Raw genomic sequence first — 23,708 nt, forward strand, 5'->3', positions numbered from 1 at the left:
GGGGTTGTGGTCTTCGCGCCGACATCTCTTAACGATTGGGTAGCGACACGACCCCTTTACTACCCTCTTAGATTGTTGCTTTTGTTTTTTTGGCTTCCCTGGCATCGATTATTTCTATTAATACGCCCCTCACCTCTCGTCCTATTGAACTCGAAGTACGATACGGGCGTAGCAAAACAAAGGCGGGGGGAGGGGGGATATAATGAGCATACGATATTGGGAAGGAGTCTAAAGAACTAGAAGGCAAGGGAAAATCGATTCTCATACCCATCTTAATTCGCCTCGACATGTTTGGTTTCTGTTTGCTTTATTTGGTCAGTAAAAAGCTATTTTGATTCATCAATTCCAGGAATCCTGCGCTCGGGCTACTTCATCCATGTTTTGTATACTGAGTCGGTGACTCGGAAATACTGCTTTCCAAGCTGAAACCTGTGGTTGGGAATAATTGCACTCTTGCTTAGTTTGAAGTACGGCAGATGAAAGATAGCATTACTGATATTAAGCGTTTTGTCTTCTCTTGAATTTAATCTTGCAACTCTTCCATTCCTCCAAGTCTCCGGAGTATCGACCTCGCTCTTCCAGCTCTTGGTGCAGCCCTGGTGCTTATCCGGAGCAGAGCTCGGAAAAGGCCCGACTGAGTCAGCAACCCCCGATCTTCGTTTTCTGACACTCCGCCTCGACGTTCCCCTCGGGGAATTCGTGGCTTGGGGCTTGAGACTTCAGAACATGGCCGGAAGAATGCCGGTATATTCGCCCTGCACCAGACATCAATTGCATCCAGCGCAATGGCGCCGTATCGGCCCGAAACTCATTGTTTGCTGCTGGTGGATCCGTAACAGTCGATGCCATTCCCGGCTCTCCAACCCCGCACGTCCCAAGAAGGCGCTGGCCCCGGACTAGCGAGTGAGTCAAACTCCGTTGGGAGCTTCGGATTTTTCTCCTCTGCCTTCTTTGCCTGCCTCCAGTCTTGTCTATCATCTAGTTCGTTTCTTGTCGAATCTGTCTTTACGGGGTATATCCGTGGAGACACGCGGAAATAGGACCCTTCCAGGCGGCGATAAGCTTCCCCGCGTGTCCCTCATGTCTAGCACCCTTGTCGCGCAGACAGGCGTTCAGCTCTCGTCTGCGCCTGACAGCGATAACGAACCAGTTCTCGCAGGGCGGAAGAGGAAGACCTCTGAAGAAACGCTGGCGAATAAAGCCAATGCGCCGCGCCAGAAGATCACAAGAGCTTGCGATAGCTGCAAGGAAAAGAAAACCCGCTGCACCGGAACTCTGCCATGCGGGAGATGTACAAGGCTGTCGCTCGCCTGCGAGTATAACGCCGCATATTCTCGAGGTTTGCCTCCACAGCCGCCCCCGGCGCCTCCATCGGTCGCGGCTAGATATTCGAGAAACCGCTCGGCCTCCCATGTCTCAATTTCACAGAGTCCTGTTTCCCGGAGATCGCCTCCCGCGAGGGGATCATCTGGAGCCACAAGAACCCCACGCTCGCAAATCTCACAAACATCCGTGGAGATATCACCGCGGCGCAATTCTCCTGATCCGGTAGCTACTGACTTCGAGGGAAACTATCTCGGTCCAGCATCGGGTGTTTCGTTTTTGAACCGTGTCTGGCGGCGTCTGCACCAGGATGAGACAAGCGCTATTCCGGAAGAGTTGCAGAGCGAATGGTGCCCTAATAAAAACACTTCGGTGTTTATGTTCGGTGATAAACCATATACAGACTATCGCAATGCTGGCTTCATTCTTCCTGCATTTGATAAAGCTCTAGAGTTGGTGGGCAGGTACTTTGATTATGCGATGGTCACGTATCGCTTCCTTCATCGAGGAAGCGTCGAAGAATGGCTTAGACAGGTTTACAGCCATGATATATCCTCGTCGAACTTGCCTACAGGGCCTTTGGTTGCTCGAACTTCCATAATTCTCATGATTTTTGCTGTAAGTACCTTGCATGAAGAGCAAACTCAGGGGGATCAGGCAGAGTCTTCGAGTGAAAGGTACGCATATAATGCCCCCCCTCATTCCCGTATACTCATCTATTCCTTTGCAGTGAGAGGTGGTATGCCGCATCGAAACAGATGCTCACAATGGAACTCGGCCCTCCGCGTCTCGAGACTGTTCAAGCACGACTGGGTCAGTGTCTTTACCTTCTTTCTTCTTCAAGGGCCAACGAATGCTGGTATACATTTGGCACTGCCGTACAACTAGTCACGGCTATTGGCTTGCATCGACGGTGTGCACCTAAGCTGTCCAAGAAGGGAATCTCGTATCTAGAGAGAGAGCTCCGCAAGCGAATCTTGTGGAGCGCCTATACACTAGACAAATATCTCAATGTTATCTTTGGGCGGCCTCGGTTATTACACGATGTAGATATTGATCAGGAACTTCCCGATGAGGTGAACGATGAGGATATCTTACAGGATGACCCGGCTCTGCGTTTAGGCACGGCAGATTCGATGATGATCGCATCTGTCCTACACTTTAGGTTTGAGCCCATTGTACGGTTGGTTCTTATAGGCACTGCTAACAGTATAGACTCGGACGCATACTGGGCGAGATCTCGCGCGAGTTTTACACAGTTAATCCTATTTTCCGCCAGTCACCTCTCGAAGCCGCTGTACGGATTACATCGGAACTTGAAAAATGGAAAGAAACCACGCCGCCATTGTTTAACAGTGTCCGCCCAACGAGTCTCATCCCACCCCTGTGTAGGCAAAGCCAAGTCCTTCAACTCGCTTACTGCCATGCTATGATCCATGCAACTAGGTCTTTCCTGTTGAACGATTTCACCGATCTAAGCCGTCGGCCAGCAGCTCCACATCCGACGGTGACGGCCCATGTAAGTAAGTGTCTCGAGGCCGCCGAGCATGTCATGAACCTGGTGGACAGCATAGCAAAGCAAGGCACCCTAATCCAGTCGTTTTGGTTCACCCACCACGTGTGTTTCTGTGCAATCGTGGTGGTCTATATCCACACAATCCAGCAGCACCGACTGTCGTCAACTTTAGAACCTGCCGAGATGGACAAGAACCGCGTTCGGTCTCTTTTCAGTCTTGCAGAGCAATGCCAACAACATTTGGCGGAAGCCACGCGGAAGAATTGCCCTAGCCGCCGGTACGGCATCATCCTTGAGGAAACGAGATTAGAGGTGCACAAGCAACTTGGCTGCCAGTTCAGCGATGGTACCCTTGGGAATGTCCCTGAGACTTCTCGCGATGCTACAGCACAGGATCGAGAGTCGGTTGTCGACCAGAGGCTCGTAGATCCGGCTGATGCAAACAATGCTGTTCCCTTCAATTCAAACTCGTTCGGGTATGACGGGAACTTCCAGCCATCGACTTTCGTAGATGAGCCGTTCGATATGGGTGACGTTGGGTTCCTGGATAACCTTGACGGGTCGCTTTGGTGGACCCAGTTGGACACTTGGGTTAGTATTGCCCTTTTTCTTTTTTATGCACGCTTTTGGGCTGTTTTTATACTGATCATCCGCAGGCTTTCTCTAATCTACCTAATGATCCGTCCCAGTTTTCTTTTTGAGCTACATCTTTATATCCAGACATTTACAATTCTAGACAGCTGATTCGATACCCTCAGAATAACATATTACCATTTTATTTATTTGGGCCCTTCAAACCTACAAATAGACTGGCTGCACACTGGGAGCTGCAGGGATCATATCTATGTAGATCCTTTTCCGAGCTTCATTCTGCATTCGGCCTCAGACTCGATCATAGTCAGATATGAGTTAGTTGTCTTTTGCTTTTGTACAGATGTCTCCTTCTGCATGGAAAACCTGGACATCGTCATTTAGACAGGGTCATCCGGATATTTCTCCGATGGGGTGATGCTTTTCCGAGATGGGAGACAACAAGCATCACAGGCCAACATCGGCATCGATAAACGGGTCTATCCGACAACGGGTTTCCGATTCCGTCTTATTGTTATTTAAATGTGCTAGTCGCTGCAGGATTTCCATCGTGCTACTTGTTCAGGTCTTCTGAGCATCTGCCCGGTACCAAAATGTTGTCTACACTTCTCCCCCACGCACCAACAACCCACATCGACAAACTCCCGCACGACAAAGAGGAATTACCAGCACCACAGTCTGAGCCTCTGACAGTCGATGCACTCGTGCGTCACCGCGCATCGCTAGGCTCATCACAGCCTGCCGTTTACTACCCACGCACTGGTATCGAATATTCGAAATTCCCACTACACCAACTCGATGTCTACGCCTTTCGCGTTGCGAAGATACTAGCAGAGGTGATTCCACCTCGGAAGACCTCTTCTGAGACGCCTACAGTTGTCGGACTGTTAGGACCTTCCGACCTGAATTATCTCGTTTTACTTCTTGCCTTGACCAAGCTTGGTCATACCGGCTTGTTCCTCTCCACCAGGATATCTGTCGAGGCACATGTGTCTTTGGTTGAAAGGACCAACGCACAGCATATCTTTGTGCACAGTTCTCTGAGAGATACGGCAAGCAAAGTCCAGGGGCGAGTTCCTAATCTCCAAATCCACGACATACCGAGCGAAAGAAACTACGATTATCCAGTTCCAGATGATCCCATCGACACAAACCTACTCCTTCATCTTGACCCCGAGGTTGAGAAAACACATGTAGCATGGATTATCCACTCAAGCGGATCAACGGGACTTCCTAAGCCTATTTTTCAGACACACCGAGCAGCCATAAAAAACTATGCCGGGAATATGAACATGCGGGGTTTCATCACCCTGCCCTTATACCACAGCCATGGCATCTGTTGTACGTTTCGGACGATTTATTCGTGCAAGACTCTTCACCTGTACAACCCTGATCTACCTCTTACCAGCCAATACTTGGTCAAAATTATGCAGTCACACGATTTAGAGATTTTCTATGGTGTCCCTTATGCACTCAAGTTGCTTGCCGAATCAAAGGAAGGAATTGCGGCACTTGCGAATCTCAAGGCCGTTATGTTCGGCGGATCGTCTTGTCCAGACTCGCTAGGGAATTTATTAGTCGAAAATGGGGTTTACCTCATCAGTCATTACGGATCGTATGTAGTTTCCATCGGATATTTTAGATTCTATCTTAACTGACTGTTGCAGGACTGAAACGGGCCAATTGATGACATCTTTGCGGCCTCAAGAGGATAAAAGATGGGATTGGCTGCGGCCATCCGAAACTGTCAAGAAGTTCCTCAGAATGGAAGAGCGGTTTCCGGGAGTTTATGAGTCTGTTGTCCTTGATGGCTGGCCATCAAAGGTCATGACAAACCGACCAGATGGTGCTTACGCCACCAAAGACTTGTTCTTGAAACACCCCGAGATGGAAGCCTACAAGTACTACTCACGACTAGACGACACGATTACTCTTGTCAATGGCGAGAAAGTAATCCCGCTTGACTTGGAGGGACGAGTCAGACAACTCAGCGTTGTTGCAGACGCTCTCGTTTTCGGTGTAGCCAAATCGAGCATTGGATTGGCAGTTATCCGTGGCCCAGACGCAGCGTCAATGACTGACGACCAGGTCATTGATGCCATCTGGCCTGCTGTCGAAGAAGCGCACAAGTCATTGCCAGCATATGGCCAGTTATCCAAAAGCATGGTCCGAGTCCTCCCCGCCAATACCCCCTATGCTCGCACCGACAAGGGTACCGTCATCCGCCAGGCTTTCTACCGCGATTTCAGCGACTTGATTGAGGCATGTTACGAAGCTGAAGATGCGATGACGGGGACTCTCCTCCTATCCGATGAGGAACTGAAGGCGTTCCTTCGAAAGGAGCTTCCCGACATTGTACCAACCAGAGACCCAGGTGATTTCACTGATGATGCTGATTTCTTCTCCCTCGGAATGGATTCCTTACAAGCGACTCAGTTGCGATCATTGCTTGTTAAGTCAATCGATACAAAGGGTCATAAGTTAGGGCTAAATGTTGCATTTGAGCATCCGTCGATTAGGTCTCTGGCTGGTTATTTACATTCGCTCAGCTCGGGTACGTCACAGGCTGAGGTATCCATTGAGGAGCAGATTGAGGCTTTGATTTCAAAGTATGGCGATTTTGACAAACATGTCCCCCGCCCGAATGGGCTAAGCGGGAGATACATTGTACGTTCGCGGGCCTTCCTACCAACAAAGATGCGGTTATTCAAATGCTAACAGGCTTCTAGGTTGTTACTGGAGCTACAGGATCCCTAGGCGCTCATGTTGTCGCCAAATTAACAGCTCTTCCTGACGTTCAGAAAGTTTACTGCTTTGTCCGTGCAGGCTCTCCGATTGATGCCTACGGCCGCCTGCTTAGTTCATTGCGCGCCAGGAGGGTTTATGATACACTGTCTACCTCAGCTAAGAAGAAGCTGGTTGCTCTCCCATCAGATCTTTCAGAGCCAGAGTTGGGACTTGAATCCAGTACATATAACACCTTAACATCAGAACTTACGGATGTCATCCACTGCGCCTGGTCTGTCAACTTCAACATCCATCTAAGCAGTTTCGAAAAAGACAACATCGCCGGTCTGAAGAACCTCGCAAACCTATGTCTCAAAGCCCAAAGGCCAGCACCGGCTACATTAAATTTCTGCTCATCCATCAGCGCCGTCGCACGAACCGCCGAACCCTCAGTCCCCGAAGCCCTCCCTTCGAAACTCGAATACGTTCAACCCATGGGCTACGCCCAGTCTAAACTCGTCGCCGAACACCTCTGCATCAAAGCCGCGCAGCAAACGGGGATCCAATCCCGTGTCCTCCGAATCGGTCAGGTCATCGGCGACACAGCCCACGGCATCTGGAACACAACCGAAGCCATCCCGCTCATGATCCAGGCTGCCACTACCATCGGGGCTCTCCCGAAACTGGACGAATACCACCGCTGGCTTCCTGTGAATGCCGTCGCGGGGATTATCGCAGATATCTCGCTTTCTGCAGATACTTTCAAATATGATGCAGGTGCCACGGAGACCCAGCCAATTTTCAACATCATTAACTCCAACCCCTTCCATTGGACGAGGGAACTCCTTCCCTACCTCCACGCCTCCGGTTTAGAGTTCGAGGAAATTGAGCAGCGCGCCTGGATAAAGCGGTTGAGGGAATCGGACCCAGACCCTATTGCTAACCCGCCCATTAAATTGGTTGATTTCTTTGCGTCAAAGTATGATAATGATGTCCCCAAGCGGGCCATCGGCTGGGTGACTGAGAAGACGGCCAGAGCTTCCGGAACGTTTGTTGCTGAGGCGAAGAAATTGGATCTGGAGATGGTGGAAAAGATGATCAAGTATTTCAAGGGCCCTGAGGGATGGGGGAAATAAATTTATGAGATGATAGGTCTTTTTTAGAGGACTTGAATCCTATATATATATATATATTTGCCGTTATATGCAATGCATTTTACGAACATAAATATACAGAACCATGATTTCGAAATTATATATATATATATATATATACAAGATATCCACAAATGGTATACCAATTTAGATAAACGTACATTATTTCTAAGCCAAAATCGAAAAAATTCGTATCAAGCATATATCTCATGTACAACATAAAGTGAAGACTAAAAAGTCAATCGAAGTCGACGGCAGGCATATCGCGCTCCTGCAACCCCTCCTGAATCCCCTCTTTTAAGCATAACAATGCCTCATCCCATGACACAGTGCCCTGGGACTGGGGCCCTGTGCTTGAACCTGCCCCCGGACTTTCACTATCACAACCCTTCTCGTCCTCAACCAGCCATATAAGCCACTTCACTAGCGAAACAGCTTTATCGACATCGCGCTCATCAACAATTACCCGCCTCAGGTACTCCGCTAACGCAGTAACATCCTCTTGGAATGGTCCATCCGCTGCGAAAGTCGAGTGCCAAGCGGTGGCTTCGTCGCGGAGGTCAGACGGGTCGGAGAGGTGCTTGGATGTGAAGGTTGGTCGTGGAGGGAGGGGAGGTAGACGGATATGCTTTTCTTGAGCTTGGGTTGGTGCGGTTGCTTGTTTATTCTGTGCTGCGTTTGCTACGCGCTGATTAAGTAGTCGTGTACGCTTTTCCTCCTCGAGGACTTCACGGCGAATGTCTTCTGGGAGAGCAGCCAGGAAATCGGCGGATATTATGGGATTGCTTTCTGGTTCTGGCGAGACTGTATTGCTGGCAGGCGTTTGGGGTTTGGGGAAGACGAATTTGGATTGGGTTAGGGCTGAGGAAGCGGGTGGTTTGATGGGCGGGCGGCCGCGGCGTTTCTTAGGTGGTGATGTGGGTTTGCGAACTTTGAGGGTTCGTGCTGATATGGAAGGTCTTGCTGGTGGCTGTGGCTGCGCGACTGGTGCCGACTGGGTGCTGTTCGCAGATGGTCGGTTGTAATAGCCCATTACCTCCGCCAAAACGTCTTCCGGTAAGGCCGCAAGAGTTTCAGGGTCTAGTTGAGACTGGGGAGGAAGGGTGGAGACTGGCTGTGGACAAGGAGCTGGCGCGGGTGGGGAGCCGCTGCGAGACTCGGTTCGTGGCTTACCTTGTGCGATGAGCCTAGATCGAATGTCGCCCGGGAGTTCAGCTACGACTGCGGGATCTGGCTGCGATGGCATAATGAACTGGGTTCCGGAGATATTGAGGGGCTTTTGCGTAGTGTCATTCAATAACGGACCATGCTGTATAGACCCTGCTTCGCCCTTGCGAGGGCTATCTAGCAAGTCTGGGTCCTCCTCAGGTTGCATGCGTTTTCGTGCAGGGGACGTTGGGAATGCCAGCTGTTGCTGGCTGCCGTCGGGCTTTTCGGACGTTGATTTGAGAGGTTCGAGCCTTGTCATTTGCACTCCCAGGCCTCTCAGATCACCAGGTGAAACCCCGAGGCTTCGGAGCATGGCAACTGCCTCTTTTCCAAGCACATCTGTGGCGTTGGATGCGACTCCAAGAATGACACTCTTATTGAACACATCGCATTTCCCATGACCGAGGTGCTTCACAGGCTCTAATGGAGCGTCGAGAGACCTTCTCATGACTTTGAGCGTAAGTTGCTTGCCTTTCACTAGGTTCTCAACAAGCCTTCTGTGCAGTTCCTCGCAGAGAGACCGTATGAAGTCCTCCGCTTGATCTTGGGTAACAAAACGGATACCCCAATTAACTTCAGCAGACACCGATTTTCGTGCCACTTCGTTGCCAACTTCAGCCCGATCAATGCCACGTGCGTAATCCCAGAGTTTCACTCCTGTCTTCGGTCCCAAGGTAGACGAAAGTTTTTCGCGGGAGAGGTCTCTGATATCCTTGACGATTTTCACGCCAAGCTCCTCCAATTTTGTGCTCATACTGTAGCCCACACCTGGAAGGTTTTGTACCGGTAATTCCCCTATAAAGTCGAGGACAGAGTCAGGTTTCAGTTGGAACTGACGAGCCGGTTTTGCTTTTCGTAACGCAACCTTCGCCTGTAGGATATTGCCCCCTATGCCGACGGAAACTGCACATCCCGTTTCGCTTTTCACCGAGGCTCGCAGTTGCTCCGCGATTTCACCCGCTTTCGCTTGCTCCCTGTATATAGACCCCTCAGATACACCCTTGCCCTCTGACCCACCAGCCTGGAGACACAAGGTACTGATGTCCACAAGCGCTTCATCAATACTCACGCTCTGCACTAATCCGTCAATGGCAAGGATGGAACGGTAGAATTTTCGACTCGCGTCTTCATATGCTGGGAAATCATAGGGCAGAACGCGCAAATCCGGACATGCCTGTAAAGCACCCTTCATCCACATTCCGTTCTTAACGCCAGAAGCGCGAGCAGTGTAATTGCAACTGGCTATTTCAGATCCGGTGCCAGTGCCGTGAGCAATGGCAACGGGCTTTCCTTCAAGTTCTGGGTGTTTCAAGGTGGAAACGGCCGCAAAAAAGCAGTCAAAATCAACATGCATGATGTATCGTCTGGCACCTGGAACGAGTTTCCTCCGCGCAAGTTGAGAGTGTGACTTCTCTTGCGCCTGTGACTGAAGCTGTGCTTTCAACTCGGCCTTCCACGTTGAGAGATGATGTAACCTAGATTCTTTATAGTATTGCTGAAGGAACTCCGGATTTACCACGCTGGAATTTCTCATACGTGGATCTGATAAGAGTTGGGCATTGTATTCCTCCGAGGTCATTTCTGCCTTTGAAGGTACGACATTAGGTTGTGGCGACGAGATCCTGTCTACTACAGTTGATGTATCTTTCGATGTAGTATCCTCCACGATGGCATTAGGAATAACAAGCGCCTCTGCCAAATCATTTCCTGGTACGTCTGGCGGCGATTGCTCGCGGGAGGTAGGGTCTTGAGCAGTTTCACCTAGGGAGGTAAAGCTCGGAAAATCCCCGTAATCTGACTGAGACGTGCCGTTCAAGTCGTTATTAATCAAGGTATCACCCCGACTTTCTGAACTGGCTGTTTCAAACTGCCCAGGATACCATCCCGATCCGCTCTCCTCTTTGTAAGTAGCTCGCCTCGGGCTGTTCGTTTGGCTAACCATCCGGCGGCCGTCAAAGTTGAGAATCTTTTGTGCTTGCCCTTCATCCACAACCCTATATAAATCCCAAGGAAGTAATCGGCCAGCGTTTACGCTATCAACAATCCAGGCCGGTTTGACAACGCGGTACCGCCGAAACTCTTCCCTCTTCTTTGGTGTGAGCGAGCTCGCGATGATATGGGTGGCGGAGGTCTTGCCATCGAGGTATTGGAGGAAGCCACCGCCATGACGTACAACGAGCTTGTGAAGATCTTGAAGTGATGGCTGAGTATAGCCGTTCACACATGCGACAACGGACTGGAAGATCTGGGGGCAGTTGTCTGCAGCGGCGGACGATCGGATATCATTGTCGAGGTTTTGGAGCTTGGCTTTTTTGCGGCGCATATAATCGCCAAATCCGCCAAAGGTGGAGGCACCATACTCTTCGCCTTCTTCATCGTCGAAGCTATCTGGTTGCGAAAAAGTGTCGGCAAGTCATTTTCATCAGTGATGGTGGCGTGGGAAGTATACATACGGCTTTGGATCCGTTTGCGCACTGCGCTAGAGGTTGCATCTAAGCGAGAGCCCATGGTGGGCTACGTAGCGCTAGTTCATGATATAGATAGCTCAGAAACGGTCGATACTCGCGTGGAAAATACCTCGAGGGGATTGTAGGCGTCTCCCTCTTGATATCGATGCCGTCTCGGCTTTCTAGCCAGAGACGCGAAGATGGTGCGAGATCATGTGACGTGGTTGTCCGGTGCGAAGGCGGTCACTGGCGGTGGAGAAAGGCGGTAAGAAGCAAAATCTTATTTTATTGGATGAGAGGCTCAAACGGCGAAAAAACTAAAGAAAAATGGAGAAAAATGGAGCCGCCGAAAAAAAGTTGCGCATGCGGATTTGTTTCTCTTGTCTTCCTCTTCTCTTCTCTTCGTCCGTCCATCCTTCTCTTCTACTTCGGCTGTTGAGGTTTATGATTGTGCTTCCCTGAAATTGAGGACGCCCCTTCTAATTGGATTCATCTCTCTTTTCCGCGTCTAGACAATCGTTCCTTCGCTATTATAGAGCTTTGTGCTACCAGTTGTGTTGTATCTTACTATAAATCTTTGAGCGCATCCAATATGTCTGGAGTTCAACCTGTTGCAGTATATGCCCTCAGGGTGCCCGCTGATGGCGCTTTGATCCCCGCGGTTCCAGATGCTGCCGCTATGGTACGCCCAATCGTCCCAATATATAGAAATTGAACCAAGTTGACAGTGGTACAGTTCCGGGTGAGCATGGCCGCCATTGACCCCGATGAGACCCCCGAGTTCGACGACGACAACACTCGCCGTCCTAGAGCGACTCTCAAGATCATCCGCCCACCCCCCGGCTTGGATCTTGATGAAGACTCCGAAGACGACTACGAAGATGACTCCGAAGAAGACTCTGATGAAGACTCCGATGACGATGAGGAGCTCAACGGAGGCCCCAGCGACAAGGAGAAGGCCCGCAAGCTTAAGGAGGCTGCCTATATGAAGGAATTGGAGGAAGCTATGGATGAGGACGATGAGTCTGATGACGGTGAAGAGTTTGACCTTAAGGCTGCCATTTCAAAGCTCGTCAAGGGCAAGGCTCCTGCCACGGATGACGACGATGAGGACAGTGAATCTGATGAGGGCCTGGAACTTGATGAGATGGTCGTCTGCACTCTTGACCCCGAGAGAGTATGTCATTTTCGCTTTCCCAGTACACAGGGCCATGTTAATAGTATATTCGCAGAACTACCAGCAACCCCTCGACATCACCGTCGCTGAAGGTGAGCGCGTATTCTTCAAGGTCACCGGAACCCACACCATCTACCTCACCGGAAACTATGTTATGCCTCTCGATGAGCCCCACTCCCACTCCGATGATGAGGATGAGGACGACGAGGATGACTATGATCTCTCGCCTGATGAGGACGAGCTCGATATGGATGAGCTTATGATGGGTGAGGATGATGAGAGCGATGATCTTGATGATCTGGAGAACCCCAGAATCACCGAGGTTGATAGCGACGAAGAAGATGCACCCAAGCTAGTCGACGCCAAGGGAAAGAAGAAGCGCGCTGCAGAGGAAGCTGCCCTGGAGGACTTGATCGCTAAGGACAACAAGGGCAAATCTGATGCCAACGGCGAGAGCAAGAAGCAGCAGAAGAAGCTCAAGAAGAACAACGGCGAGGCCTCCGCCGTTGAGGAAAAGCCCGAGCCCAAGGAGACCAAGAAGGTCCAGTTCGCTAAGAACCTTGAGCAGGGTCCTACGCCTTCCAAGGATAAGAAACCTGCTGAAAAGACCACTGGCACCCTGGGTGTCAAGGAGGTCAAGGGAGTGACTCTCGATGATAAGAAGCTCGGGAAGGGATCTGCTGCTACTTCCGGCAACACCGTCGCCATGCGCTACATCGGTAAGCTCGAGAATGGCAAGGTCTTCGACTGTAAGTACCCCTGACCTACTATTGTTTGGTCGTTTGAATATCCGTTAACGTTGATGTGATGCAGCCAACAAGAAGGGCAAGCCTTTCTCGTTCAAGCTTGGCAAAGGTGAAGTCATCAAGGGCTGGGATATTGGTGTTGCTGGCATGTCAGTTGGTGGCGAGCGCCGCATCACAATTCCCCCTCAACTCGCTTACGGCAAGAAGAGCCTTCCTGGCATCCCAGGTAACTCGAAGTTGATCTTCGATGTCAAACTTTTGGAAATCAAATAAAGGAGATTCGTCATTGATTCAGTATCTCGGCATATAGGCCCGCTCTCTAAGAGTTGGTGTAAGCGTACGTGTTTATACGGCCATATCTCTTTTTTTGTCTTGGCTTCGATTTTGTTTTCGCCTGTCAAAAATGGTGTTATAGGTGTTAAGCAATCATAGTTATTATTTGAAGATCTATTCACCTGGCTCCTAAAAAAATAAGAATCATGTCTGCGGGTAGTTGGAAGGTGGTGACTGCCCCGAGTCACATCGCAGTTTCTACTTTGCACTCACTTCAACGGAATTTCCCCATCGCGATCCCCGTTCAACAACCATTTTCATATCCGCTCAAGCCTGCGCCCGCCAGGCGTTTGATGCATCGATTGCACTATTCTATGATTGTATCTTTAATCGTTCTTTACATAGGGTATTTGGACACTCTGGCGCCTTCCCCGTCTTTCACGCCATGTCCGTGGATCAGGGAAAACATGGACGGCGCCCACTAAAACCCAGCAGCTCGAATTTCCTGAATCACGGTGTTTTCGGACAATCAACGACTGGATCGGCTTTGTCTGAGGGGCTGGGATTGGATGCTGCTGCTGGGGGGCGACCGTCTGGCAAGGACAGGATAAGAGTCCGCATCCAACAGCGAAGTTCCCGTCTACTTTCGCTTCTAGGCCTTCGAAATCCCACTCCAGGCAAGCCTATGCTGTGCAAAGTTTTTGTGTCTCCTGCTAATACACTCACCTTTTCCAGTTGTCAAGCCACCCAACTCTACCGACATAGGAAGTGGTTCTTCAGAAACTGAAGACATTCAGCCTCAGGATATCTTCAATTGTCACAGTAATCGCCTCGATGCCTCGAATGTAGCTATACCAAACTGTCCAGAATCACCAGTGAACACTGCCCGGATGCAGAAGCATGAGGGCCAGCAGACAGCGGATGAGATTCTTACGTCTCCCATAGTCATTGACTTGAAGCGAACCCAGTCAACCCCTGTTGAACTTGCCAGAATCGTTTCACTCAAATTATCCACGACATTCGGTAGTCCTACTGTCATTCATCGTTCGCATCTCAATCGACGCCCGAGCGTGCAGGCCCTCCACTTCCAGACGTCGGTAAGCATGCCGTCCAATGCCAATCCCAACGAAAGTTCCGGTTCGTCGACACCTAGTAGTAAAGAGTCTCCGGTCGACAGTTTGTCTACAGACCGGACTTCAGTTTCTCGCGGAGGCTCAGGGCGATCAAGGGATACCAGTCGCGACCAGGCTAGGAACTTTAGACATCATGCATCCCATCCCAACTTAAAGGAAAGCCCTCTCAGTCCGGTCAGGGAATCTCCAGTTGTATCACCTTCCATTCTGACGGCCGAGGCCGCGGCTAACGCAAAGATAACCCTTGAAACTTACTTTCACTCGCTATATTCCGGAGTGGACACGCGAACCCAACGTCAGTTGGAACTCGATCAGTACATCGTGTCCCTCCCCTTGAGCCCCGAAGAGAGGATAAAGGTTAAAAAGCAATGGGTTTCTCAGGAGCGGGAGTATCTTCGCCAGTGTCGGGTTTTAAAGAGCTGTTCGCCTTGCAAAGGTTCCCAAGACCAAACCCCGTCCCTTGCCGGGTTTGAGGTTATCAAAGTTCTGGGAAGGGGAAGCTTTGGTGTTGTTCGCTTAGTTAGGGAAAAGGAAGCAGATACCACATCGAGTCTACCATCCACCGAAGAGCCAAAGGGCCGTCAAAAGCAGGATTCAGAGAAGGCCCATTCTGGCCGGCATAACCAACAAACCAATCGTCGTCAACCAATGACTAGGGTGAAAAAAGACGTCTTTGCTATGAAAGTCATTAGAAAGTCGGTGATGATTCAAAACAGCCAGGAGGGACACCTACGCGCAGAGAGAGATTTCTTAGTGGCGTCTGCTAAATCTCGCTGGATTGTTCCTTTGATTGCAAGCTTTCAAGACAATAGTTATCTGTACTTGGTGATGGACTATATGGTTGGGGGTGATTTTCTCGGCCTATTGATGCGCCACAACATCCTAGCCGAAGACATTGCCCGGTGGTATGTGGCGGAGATGATTCTGTGCATCGAAGAAGCACATCGACTTCATTGGATCCATCGCGATGTGAAACCTGACAACTTTCTCATTTCAGCCTCCGGTCATCTGAAGATCTCCGATTTTGGTCTTGCCTTTGATGGACACTGGGCTCATGACCAGTGGTATTTTACTTACCAACGACACTCTTTACTTAAAAGACTGGGAATCCAAGTGGACGGGGATGCGGAAGATCAGAAGGCATCGCATGAAGTATCAAAGAAACCTTCTGGTACGAATCGTGAGGACGGGAGTTTTGAGGACGATTGGATACACCCTCCTACCAACGGCTTGCTAAGTTGGCGCGACAAGAACCAAAAGCGTCGGATGGCGAGGAGCGTTGTTGGAACAAGTCAGTATATGGCACCAGAGGTCATTCGAGGCCAACCCTACGACGGTCGATGTGATTGGTGGAGTACTGGAATCATTTTGTATGAAGTAAGACCTTCAGTTATTCCACTTGCATGCCCAGCCGTCCAACTGACTTCAATAGTGTTTATATGGCTTCACCCCCTTTGCCTCCGAAGATCGCCATAGGACGAAGATAAAAATCCATGTGAGTTAAAATTCTGTCCTTTGCCGCACCTTACGGACGGCTGATATAAAAGGGGAAAGCATCATTTGCAAACGTTATATTTTCCCGTGCACCGACCGACGGACAAGCTCGTATCGGCGGAGGCAATAGACGTTATAAATTCGCTTCTTCAGGAGAAGGAATTCCGGTTGTCTTCAAGCAAATATAAAACAAATGATGTCCTCACATTCCGAGCATCACAGTGTTTCTTCTATAAGCCCGATGGGTCCAACCAAAGCTACCAGGGTCATTACGTTTATCCCAACGATGCATCCGATATCAAGTCCCATCCATTTTTCCGTGGAATTAACTGGGACGAGATCCACCGCATGTCTCCGCCATTTGTCCCGAAGGTCAGGGGATGGGAAGATACACGGTACTTCGACGATGGTGAATATCCCACGGATCACGACGATGAATCCACTGACTCCGAAGCTGAACTGGGCAAGGATGAAAAGGCCCAGCATGATGGAAATGGCAAGTCTGGACAGTCTGCAAAGAAAGCTTTGAATCCCGATTCGCGTCCAACGGGCAAAGACGAAAAAGACCGCGAGGCAGCGAATCCTCCTGCGAAGAAAAAGAAGAAGAACAAGGAAACAAAACGGCCTCGAGACAAAATACTACGAGACAGGCGACTTCGCAAGACGGCACTTGAAATGCGCAAGAAAGGAGCATTTCTTGGATACACGTACCGCCGCCCGAAAGGAGTGATTATGGCCCTTACCCCAGAGAGGGGCCGGCCCCTCATCTCAAGGGGCCAGCTATCAGAATTATATGGGTAATGAGTGTCCTAGGGAAGTTACGGCGTGGAATGTCCAGAGGATGGTTTGTATTTGGAGATCGATTTCCGCAGAATTCCAACAGGAGCGAGCGTTACAGCCACTGACCATGATAGCCGCAACGGCAATGTATACTAACTATCCTTATTCGAAGAAAATCCTTACATGAGCAGAACATAACAAAGGAATTTCAACCCGAAATTGCGTTTACAATTTGCTTCAGTGCATCATAATTAAGTTCCAGTTTAACGACTTCATTTTCGTGTTGGCTGAAATTCAGATATATAAAAACTTTCAAGCTTTGCAGTTGAGCAGAAGCAAAACAGGCAATCCGTAACCGTAAACACGACCACTCCAACCACAGCGGGGTATCATAGTTGTACACAGAACGCGAAAAGAGCAAATATTGTTTTCCTTTTTCTAGATAGCGGGCGGGGCTCCCATAGCGAACGCTGAATCGCTGACACGGTCTTCGGGTTTCATGGTTCCGTTTAGAAGAGGGCAAAGCCTGTTGCAGAATCGAAGTTGTTAGCTTTGGGGAAAACAGTAGAGCTTTGGTGGCAGATGGGTCCAGAGTAAGGGAGAGGGGTGCAAATCGTGAGTAGATGTGGCTTGTATGAAATGGAGTAATATGGTGGAAGTCTAGTTTTGCTCGCCTGTGAATAGCAGCAGAACCTAGTGGTGTGGGGAGGCGGGGGAAAGGAGTCAAGATGCGAAAGAAGTGGAAGTGTCGAGTGAGCCAGTTGTAAAGAACGACCCGGTGATGTCAAGGGAAGCAGAGAGTCCATCGTCCGCCGAAGCGGAGAGGGTGCGGCGGTTGTATACGCACTTTTTGTTTGTCTTGATGTGACCGACTTGGCCGCAGTTAGCACACTTGCGCTGCGTGCCAGCAGACTTTGAAGATCCTGGGCCGCCGTCCGCAGGTGAGTCCGCAGTGCGGAGAACACCTTTCTGCTTTTCGCGAGCGAAGCGGCGCTCTTTGTTGCGATTGAGTCGACTTAGTTCTTGTTCGAGCCTGCTTATCGTTAGCGGTCATCTGGTGCAGGAAAAGTTTGGGAACGTTTGGAGTATAATAATCATACAGCTTCTTGTTACGGGAATCCACTTCAGGGTCACCAGTTGGTTTGAGAGAGTCAAGTCTAATGGTCGTTAGAAAAGTATTCCTTGGTCACAGGCGGCAATCACTTACTTTGTGGTCAGCGACTCAACCCGATGGCGATGTTGCAAATAGTGGCGAATTACTCGAGGATCCGAAACCACGGTCTCTTTCTGATGAACCCCGTCCTTATCCTTAACCTGGCGAATGATGCGCAGAACTTTACCCTTGTGATCTGACAAACTCAGGCGGCTCACTTTACTGAACTGACTGGTCGTCTCGTCATCACGGCGAGCAGGGGCAGGGGTCTGAGCCTCTGATCTCGGGGTGGGCTTGTTGAAATCCTCCTCCTCCTCCTCGGTCATGCCATCATCGTCAGAGTGTTCGATGGTGGAGGACAGGCTAGCTTTCTGGGCGTCCCAAATTCGTCGAATGGACGTTTCATAGGACTTCTGTTGTCGTGCAACGTTGTAGCTGTGGCCACCAAGTTCCTTCAAGCGTTGCGCGTCCAGTTTATCTTCCACGCTCTCACCGATAGCCTTGAATCCTCCTTTCATTGACGTCTTGATGAAACTGAAACCTTCTCCACGCCTAGTCGGGTCACCCTCACCATGTAGCGTAAGCATAGCTTTGCCTTGTGATGCTAGCAAGAAATTGCGACTAGCCTTCCATGGCGCCATCTGCTGCTCGAAACTCTCCAACTCTTCGTCGTTGTCCTCGTCACCTCCCGTCTCTGCATCATTGCCGTACCCAGTATCATGCAAGTGCTGCTGGCCCACTTGCATTGCCTCAAGCAGACAGACGTCTTCAGGTTGCACCCATGATCGAATGGTATCCTGCTCTGGCACCGGTTCTAAGGGCACCCAATACTTCGTGTCTTTATCGTGCTGAAGAAAATCTTTGACCTTCTGACGATTCTGCATGTCACTCGTGCCAGGTATATGCGCGGTAACGTCGCTAATGGACAGCCGAAGGTCAGGGCTCTTCTTCAACAGACGGTAGACAAGCATCTTCATCCGGTTCTTTGCAACCGTGGTGACCTTCCGGGAGTGCGGGCCAGGGATATCGACAGACGGAAACTGTTGTCCCGCAACAAACATGTTGTCAATATTGCGCAGATAGTAGTCACTGCCACCTGAGCCGGTGCTACTGCGGACAATAAGGAAATCTGAAGATTTCGCTTGGTGTGGAAATAGTGGGGCACGATACATGGAGTTCGAGATAGCGGGCGTGATCTCTCCCGGATCAACATGTCCAAATATAGAGAAGGGACTCTTGTCCTGAGGCAGAAGCACCGCTGTTTCTCCAATCTCGGCTTTCGGGCGAGTAGGATCTTCTATGTTTTTCCTCCTGTAGTAGTTGATAATGCGGTTTGACATTCCAAAGTTGGACAGAGCCAGCGGTACTTCCTCAGAATACTCGACTAAGAGAACGTGGGAGTTGTCTGCCATGGAAAGCGCTCTAGTTGAGTCGTAAAGCTGGCGGATGTCTTTTCCCTTTTGATGCTTGCGTTTGATATGAGCTGGATTCTTGAACCAGCATGTCTGGCCAGGTCGGAAAGACAACGCCGGGCGATGGAAAGATCTCGCTTCGGCCTTGGCCAGCTCAGTCTTGTAGTAAGGCCACTGCAAGCGTAATGCTGGCATACTGTGTTCTAGCGTGACGTTACCTAAAGTACTGCGAACCTTGTTCTGATGGTTCTGCTTCAGCATGTCATAGGCCTGGTCATTGGAGATGTTGTATCTCGACGTGAGACGACGAGTGATATTGATATCCATATCTTCTCTACCACGAGCACCCGACGCTCTAGGTTTCGAGGCGACAGTATCGGGGCCACGCTCATCAAGCAGGATATGTGGGTCGTTTAGATCCAAGGTGACCTTTTGCGCAGCGCGGGCGCTAGCTTGCTCCGGGTCGTCAAGGAGAGGTATGTCGATATGCGACAAAGAAACAATTTCCATTGGATCACGTCCGAGTTTACGTTTCTTCGCTGGCCGAGCTGTTTCAAAGAGCCAATCGTCCTCGTCATTCTCCTCAACTGCAGGCTCGTCGACATCCATAATGGAGATGTCGTCTTTGATATCCCAGTCAGCGCAGACGACACGAAGATCATCTGCCGTAACACCACCAGGAAGGGGTTCGTCAGACTCATAATCGAATTCGAAGTCATCTCGAACCTCCTCCTCTTCTTCCTCATCTTGCGACGCCTCAGCCACCGGAACGATACCATAATGTTCGGCTTCCAACGAGCGTTTGTAGGCTTGCCCTCCGGACTTGAATAGTTTCTCCTGGTCCTGTGCCAGTTCAATATTTACTTTGCCTGGTAAAACAGACTTGGGTGGCTTCAAGGGCTGCTTGCCAAGAAAATATGCCCTTTTATGCGGGATCAACTCGAGAAAGCGCGGTAGGGTGTTTCGCTCGAACATGGGAAATAACGAATGGAGTAGTTCTTCGACATTCTCAGGGGGGGCCGGAGGGTTTTCAGGGCCGCCGAGATTCGACATCGCAAAAAGAGCCTGTTGTAACTTCCATGCGCGTAGGGAGGCGGGATCCATATCGTCCGTAATGGGAGGTAGTGTGCCATCATCTGGTAACGATTCCTGGTCATCGTCCAGTTGCACGCCATCTGCCCCCTCAGGTACCGCGGGACGTTCGTCCTCCTCGAAAAACAAATCTCTGGTCTCGTCCACTTGTTCCTGGCGTGGTGATACAGGGGCTTCCCCAAACAGATCATCAAGTTCATCGGGTTGGGCCTGATCGTGTTTTTCTGCGGTTTCAAATAAATCATCTCCTCCGCCGCCGAAAAGAGCATCGTCCGACGTCTGTGGGATATCAAGGCCGTTTTCCGCCGTCGCACGCGCGTCATGTTCCTCTTCCTCCGGGAGTTCGTCATCATCAAAATCCTCGTAATCTATCGCGTCATCCGCCTTTTCGCCGGGGTCCAGTTCTCGAGATAGGAAATCAAAGGACATGCCGCCCTCCGCCATGGGCCCATTCATCTGTCGCATAACATTGTCGAAGTCGGCATCTTCGGCTTCCGCGCCGCCCGGGGAGGCCGTTGCGTGTGGCATATTGAATAGGTGCTAAGCGCAACTAGATGAAATGTGAGGTATGGTGCCTGCGCCAGGTAAACACAAGCGGCAACACTAGATGGTGGCCAACTGGAAGAATCGAATCGGTGTTAACACAGAGATCTGGCGTACAGGCCCAGCATACGCGGCGCAGGCTCGAACAGTTAGAAATGCAGCTTCAGCACCATCGCTTTGTGGGGAAGATTAGAAAGTACTGAAGAGACAGTGAGAGAAAATGGTCGGGATGGTGTCAGCAAAGAGAGGGGAAAGACCTTCACAATAAGTAGAGGTAACTGAGGAGAGATGCAAATGAATGAGCGGAACACGTGAAGATAGGGCGGGGCACTAGTCCAAATAAAGAAATCAGCTTATTGACCGCGGACTTGTACAACTGCCTTAATACAAGTGTTTTCAGTCATTTAATGGGGAATCCCTCTAAATTTGAATCTAAGAAAAGTTGCAAGTAATAGACTACTCTGTACAGTTAATGGAAGTGAAATATAAAGTACAGAGTCATTAGAAAAGTTGAAAGCCTCCATAGAAAATACACAACGCTTTACTTGCCCCCCTCATACAATAGTGCATTACAGGAGCAGGCGAATTATCTTTAATCATCCCGGCCAACTGATTCAGATCTGACGTTCGTGGCAGGTAAAGTATAACATAGGGTGTGAAGAGAGAGAATTCCGTATAGAGTGTGTTCACCGAATAAGGCTCCATTGTCCGAAGGTCGAATACGGAGGCTGATCGATATCCAGGTCCTAAAGACGAGAGAATGAGTCATTAAAAGAATTTCACAGTAGGACAATAGGTCACGGGAGAGGTTGATGCAAAAAGGGACATACCTCCCCAAGGCGGACTCGCAAAGAGCACGCTATATGGTGCCAAGTCCTTCAACTGCGACTTGATGATCTCAAAGCAGTCACCTTGAAACCAGGTAATTTTATCCGCGACGCCGTAGACCTTCGCATTGTGTTGGGCGCATCGCAACACCGCAAGGTCTTTCTCAATGGCATAGACTCGTTTCCAATGGCCGGACCGCGCGAACGCGATGGTATTTCCCCCAGCACCAGCGAAAGCATCTACTAGGACCTTTCGATCCGGGGGTGCAGAACTGGCTATTTGATCGGCGATCTTTCTGCGCGTAGATAACAGAGGTTAGAGCTTTCGTCCTTTTAACAGTGAGTATTTCGCAGAGGTTCACATACGTAGCCACCGGCTCAGGAGTAACGCCGAACCACGCATCATCAGTCAACCAAACACCATCGTCATACTTGGAGAATAGGTCGTAACGCTGGGACCAGTAACTGTAAAAAAGAGTTAGCTGGGAGCTCTGCGATAAGAAAAAGAAGCCATCAGAGAAGTCATACTTCTGAATGTCCCAAGGCACCTGACCACGATCCTCGTAATGATGGACTTCTGGAGGGGGTTCTTCATCACCAGACATGGTGGCGCAATCGTGATCAAGACATGAATGAAAGGCGGAGGGGGAAGAGGAAAGGTCCTTCGTTTCCTCTGGTCCCAGATGGCGATGCATCTCTGCCGCATCGAAATCTACTGATAACGCGGGTTTGTTTTGTTTGCATCTCCACATTGAGGACAGCTTCATCCCGACAATGGCTGTCTCGTTTCCCCTGTATTCCACTCCTCGCTTGACTCTCAAAGAAGTCTCAAAATGTTCGGAGCTCTCAATAGATTTATTGGCCGGCTAGACTCCGAACCCAGTTCCCAACAGTCACGGTCCGACAATGCCTTCGGTTTTCAAGTCCTCCGCAACAAAGACCCCGAAGTACCGCTAGAGCCTTGGTTCGATTTCATTATTGGGATAAACGGGCGTCTAATCGTGCGTCGCCTTACTGTGCCCCTGGGATATCTTAATCGCATCGTCTGACTCTTGTAGGATGACCCTGACCCAAACCTATTCGCAACGGAAGTGCGCAATTGCGCCGGATCTCGAGTCACGTTTGCAGTTTGGAGCGCAAAGGTACGCGGTCGTTCTTGTGGAACTCCAAACCCCTTATACTTAAAGACGAGATGTTGACCATCTATGACACACAGGGCCAACGAACGCATACAATATCCATCGTCGTTCCTCCTTCCAACCCAACCCTTGGCCTCGCACTCCAACTAGCCCCGCTATCGTCCACACAACATATCTGGCATGTGCTCAATATCCCGTCCCCTCTAAGCCCAGCCTACAGAGCTGGTCTGCTACCTCACTCCGATTACATCATCGGTACGCCAAGCGGAACGTTACGAGGGGAATCGGCACTAGGAGAGCTTGTTGAAGATCACTTGGACCGGACTTTGGTGCTATGGGTTTACAACAGCGAATTCGACGTGGTGCGCACAGTCGACCTTGTGCCCACACGGGGCTGGGGTGGCGAGGGTGCACTAGGAGCGGAATTGGGTTATGGAGCCTTGCACCGATTGCCGGTTGGATTGGGGGAAGAGGTCGAGGGACCAGGAGAGGTAGTGTTCGAAACGCGCGCTGACGGAACATCATCAAATGTTCCTGAGCCTACTGGACTTCCTGCCAATGTAGATGCTGGGGTTCCTGCGCCACCACAGCAGTTCCTTGTTCCAGCGAATATGAAATCACCTCCGCCATTGGTACCCGCGGCTTCGGCTCCCCAGGTATCGCACCACGGAAAGAAGGCGCGTGGGGCCAGGGCATCACCCCATAGGGAATTTGACGATTATTTCACAGAGGGTGAGCAGAAGAGCAAGGAGCAAGATCATGTACCGTCACGGAGGGGTACACCGCTACCTCCGCCCCCCAAAGCTGGCGGGCCACCCCAAGAAGAAAAGGGATCAGAGTAGAAGAGACGTTGTTACGATTCGCAACAGGTGTTTTTTGGCGTTCTAGTTTTATATCGATAGTACAAAAGAAATGAACTGTCTAGAACCTGTTCATCGGAGACTTCTTACAGTTACATGTGCGCTATAGGAC

General features: G+C 50.2%; 8 protein-coding genes across 8 annotated transcripts; 5 read left to right on the top strand and 3 right to left on the bottom strand.

The window, feature by feature from the left end:
* Positions 1–1,080: 1,080 nt before the first annotated feature.
* On the top strand, positions 1,081–3,540 carry APUU_40457S (Zn(II)2Cys6 transcription factor; the record flags this gene model as incomplete). The annotated part of the gene is made up of 4 exons (XM_041703531.1): positions 1,081–2,000; positions 2,054–2,488; positions 2,539–3,430; positions 3,496–3,540. 4 exons carry the CDS (start codon positions 1,081–1,083, stop codon positions 3,538–3,540), a joined length of 2,292 nt encoding a protein of 763 aa, XP_041556207.1.
* Positions 3,541–4,023: 483 nt separating this feature from the next.
* APUU_40458S (putative NRPS-like enzyme) lies at positions 4,024–7,293 on the top strand (the record flags this gene model as incomplete). Its single annotated transcript, XM_041703532.1, has 3 exons — positions 4,024–5,045; positions 5,098–6,097; positions 6,160–7,293. The coding sequence occupies 3 exons, from the start codon at positions 4,024–4,026 to the stop codon at positions 7,291–7,293; spliced, it is 3,156 nt and encodes a 1,051-aa protein (XP_041556208.1).
* Positions 7,294–7,549: 256 nt separating this feature from the next.
* On the bottom strand, positions 7,550–11,028 carry REV1 (putative DNA damage repair protein Mus42; the record flags this gene model as incomplete). Its single annotated transcript, XM_041703533.1, has 2 exons — positions 7,550–10,908; positions 10,974–11,028. The coding sequence occupies 2 exons, from the start codon at positions 11,026–11,028 to the stop codon at positions 7,550–7,552; spliced, it is 3,414 nt and encodes a 1,137-aa protein (XP_041556209.1).
* A 531-nt stretch (positions 11,029–11,559) lies between these two features.
* Positions 11,560–13,163, top strand: FPR4 (peptidylprolyl isomerase fpr4; the record flags this gene model as incomplete). Its single annotated transcript, XM_041703534.1, has 4 exons — positions 11,560–11,649; positions 11,704–12,144; positions 12,200–12,893; positions 12,958–13,163. 4 exons carry the CDS (start codon positions 11,560–11,562, stop codon positions 13,161–13,163), a joined length of 1,431 nt encoding a protein of 476 aa, XP_041556210.1.
* An 890-nt stretch (positions 13,164–14,053) lies between these two features.
* On the top strand, positions 14,054–16,591 carry CBK1_1 (serine/threonine-protein kinase; the record flags this gene model as incomplete). The annotated part of the gene is made up of 3 exons (XM_041703535.1): positions 14,054–15,673; positions 15,729–15,791; positions 15,851–16,591. 3 exons carry the CDS (start codon positions 14,054–14,056, stop codon positions 16,589–16,591), a joined length of 2,424 nt encoding a protein of 807 aa, XP_041556211.1.
* Positions 16,592–17,008: 417 nt separating this feature from the next.
* APUU_40462A (DUF3591 domain-containing protein) lies at positions 17,009–20,755 on the bottom strand (the record flags this gene model as incomplete). The annotated part of the gene is made up of 4 exons (XM_041703536.1): positions 17,009–17,096; positions 17,418–17,603; positions 17,671–17,727; positions 17,778–20,755. The coding sequence occupies 4 exons, from the start codon at positions 20,753–20,755 to the stop codon at positions 17,009–17,011; spliced, it is 3,309 nt and encodes a 1,102-aa protein (XP_041556212.1).
* Positions 20,756–21,271: 516 nt separating this feature from the next.
* On the bottom strand, positions 21,272–22,202 carry APUU_40463A (RNA methyltransferase; the record flags this gene model as incomplete). The annotated part of the gene is made up of 4 exons (XM_041703537.1): positions 21,272–21,516; positions 21,601–21,893; positions 21,964–22,062; positions 22,126–22,202. The coding sequence occupies 4 exons, from the start codon at positions 22,200–22,202 to the stop codon at positions 21,272–21,274; spliced, it is 714 nt and encodes a 237-aa protein (XP_041556213.1).
* A 228-nt stretch (positions 22,203–22,430) lies between these two features.
* Positions 22,431–23,578, top strand: APUU_40464S (putative Golgi reassembly stacking protein; the record flags this gene model as incomplete). Its single annotated transcript, XM_041703538.1, has 3 exons — positions 22,431–22,598; positions 22,656–22,739; positions 22,814–23,578. The coding sequence occupies 3 exons, from the start codon at positions 22,431–22,433 to the stop codon at positions 23,576–23,578; spliced, it is 1,017 nt and encodes a 338-aa protein (XP_041556214.1).
* Positions 23,579–23,708: the final 130 nt, after the last annotated feature.

The sequence above is a fragment of the Aspergillus puulaauensis genome, chromosome 4 (genome assembly GCF_016861865.1).
Source record: "Aspergillus puulaauensis MK2 DNA, chromosome 4, nearly complete sequence".
Lineage (NCBI taxonomy): Eukaryota > Fungi > Ascomycota > Eurotiomycetes > Eurotiales > Aspergillaceae > Aspergillus > Aspergillus puulaauensis.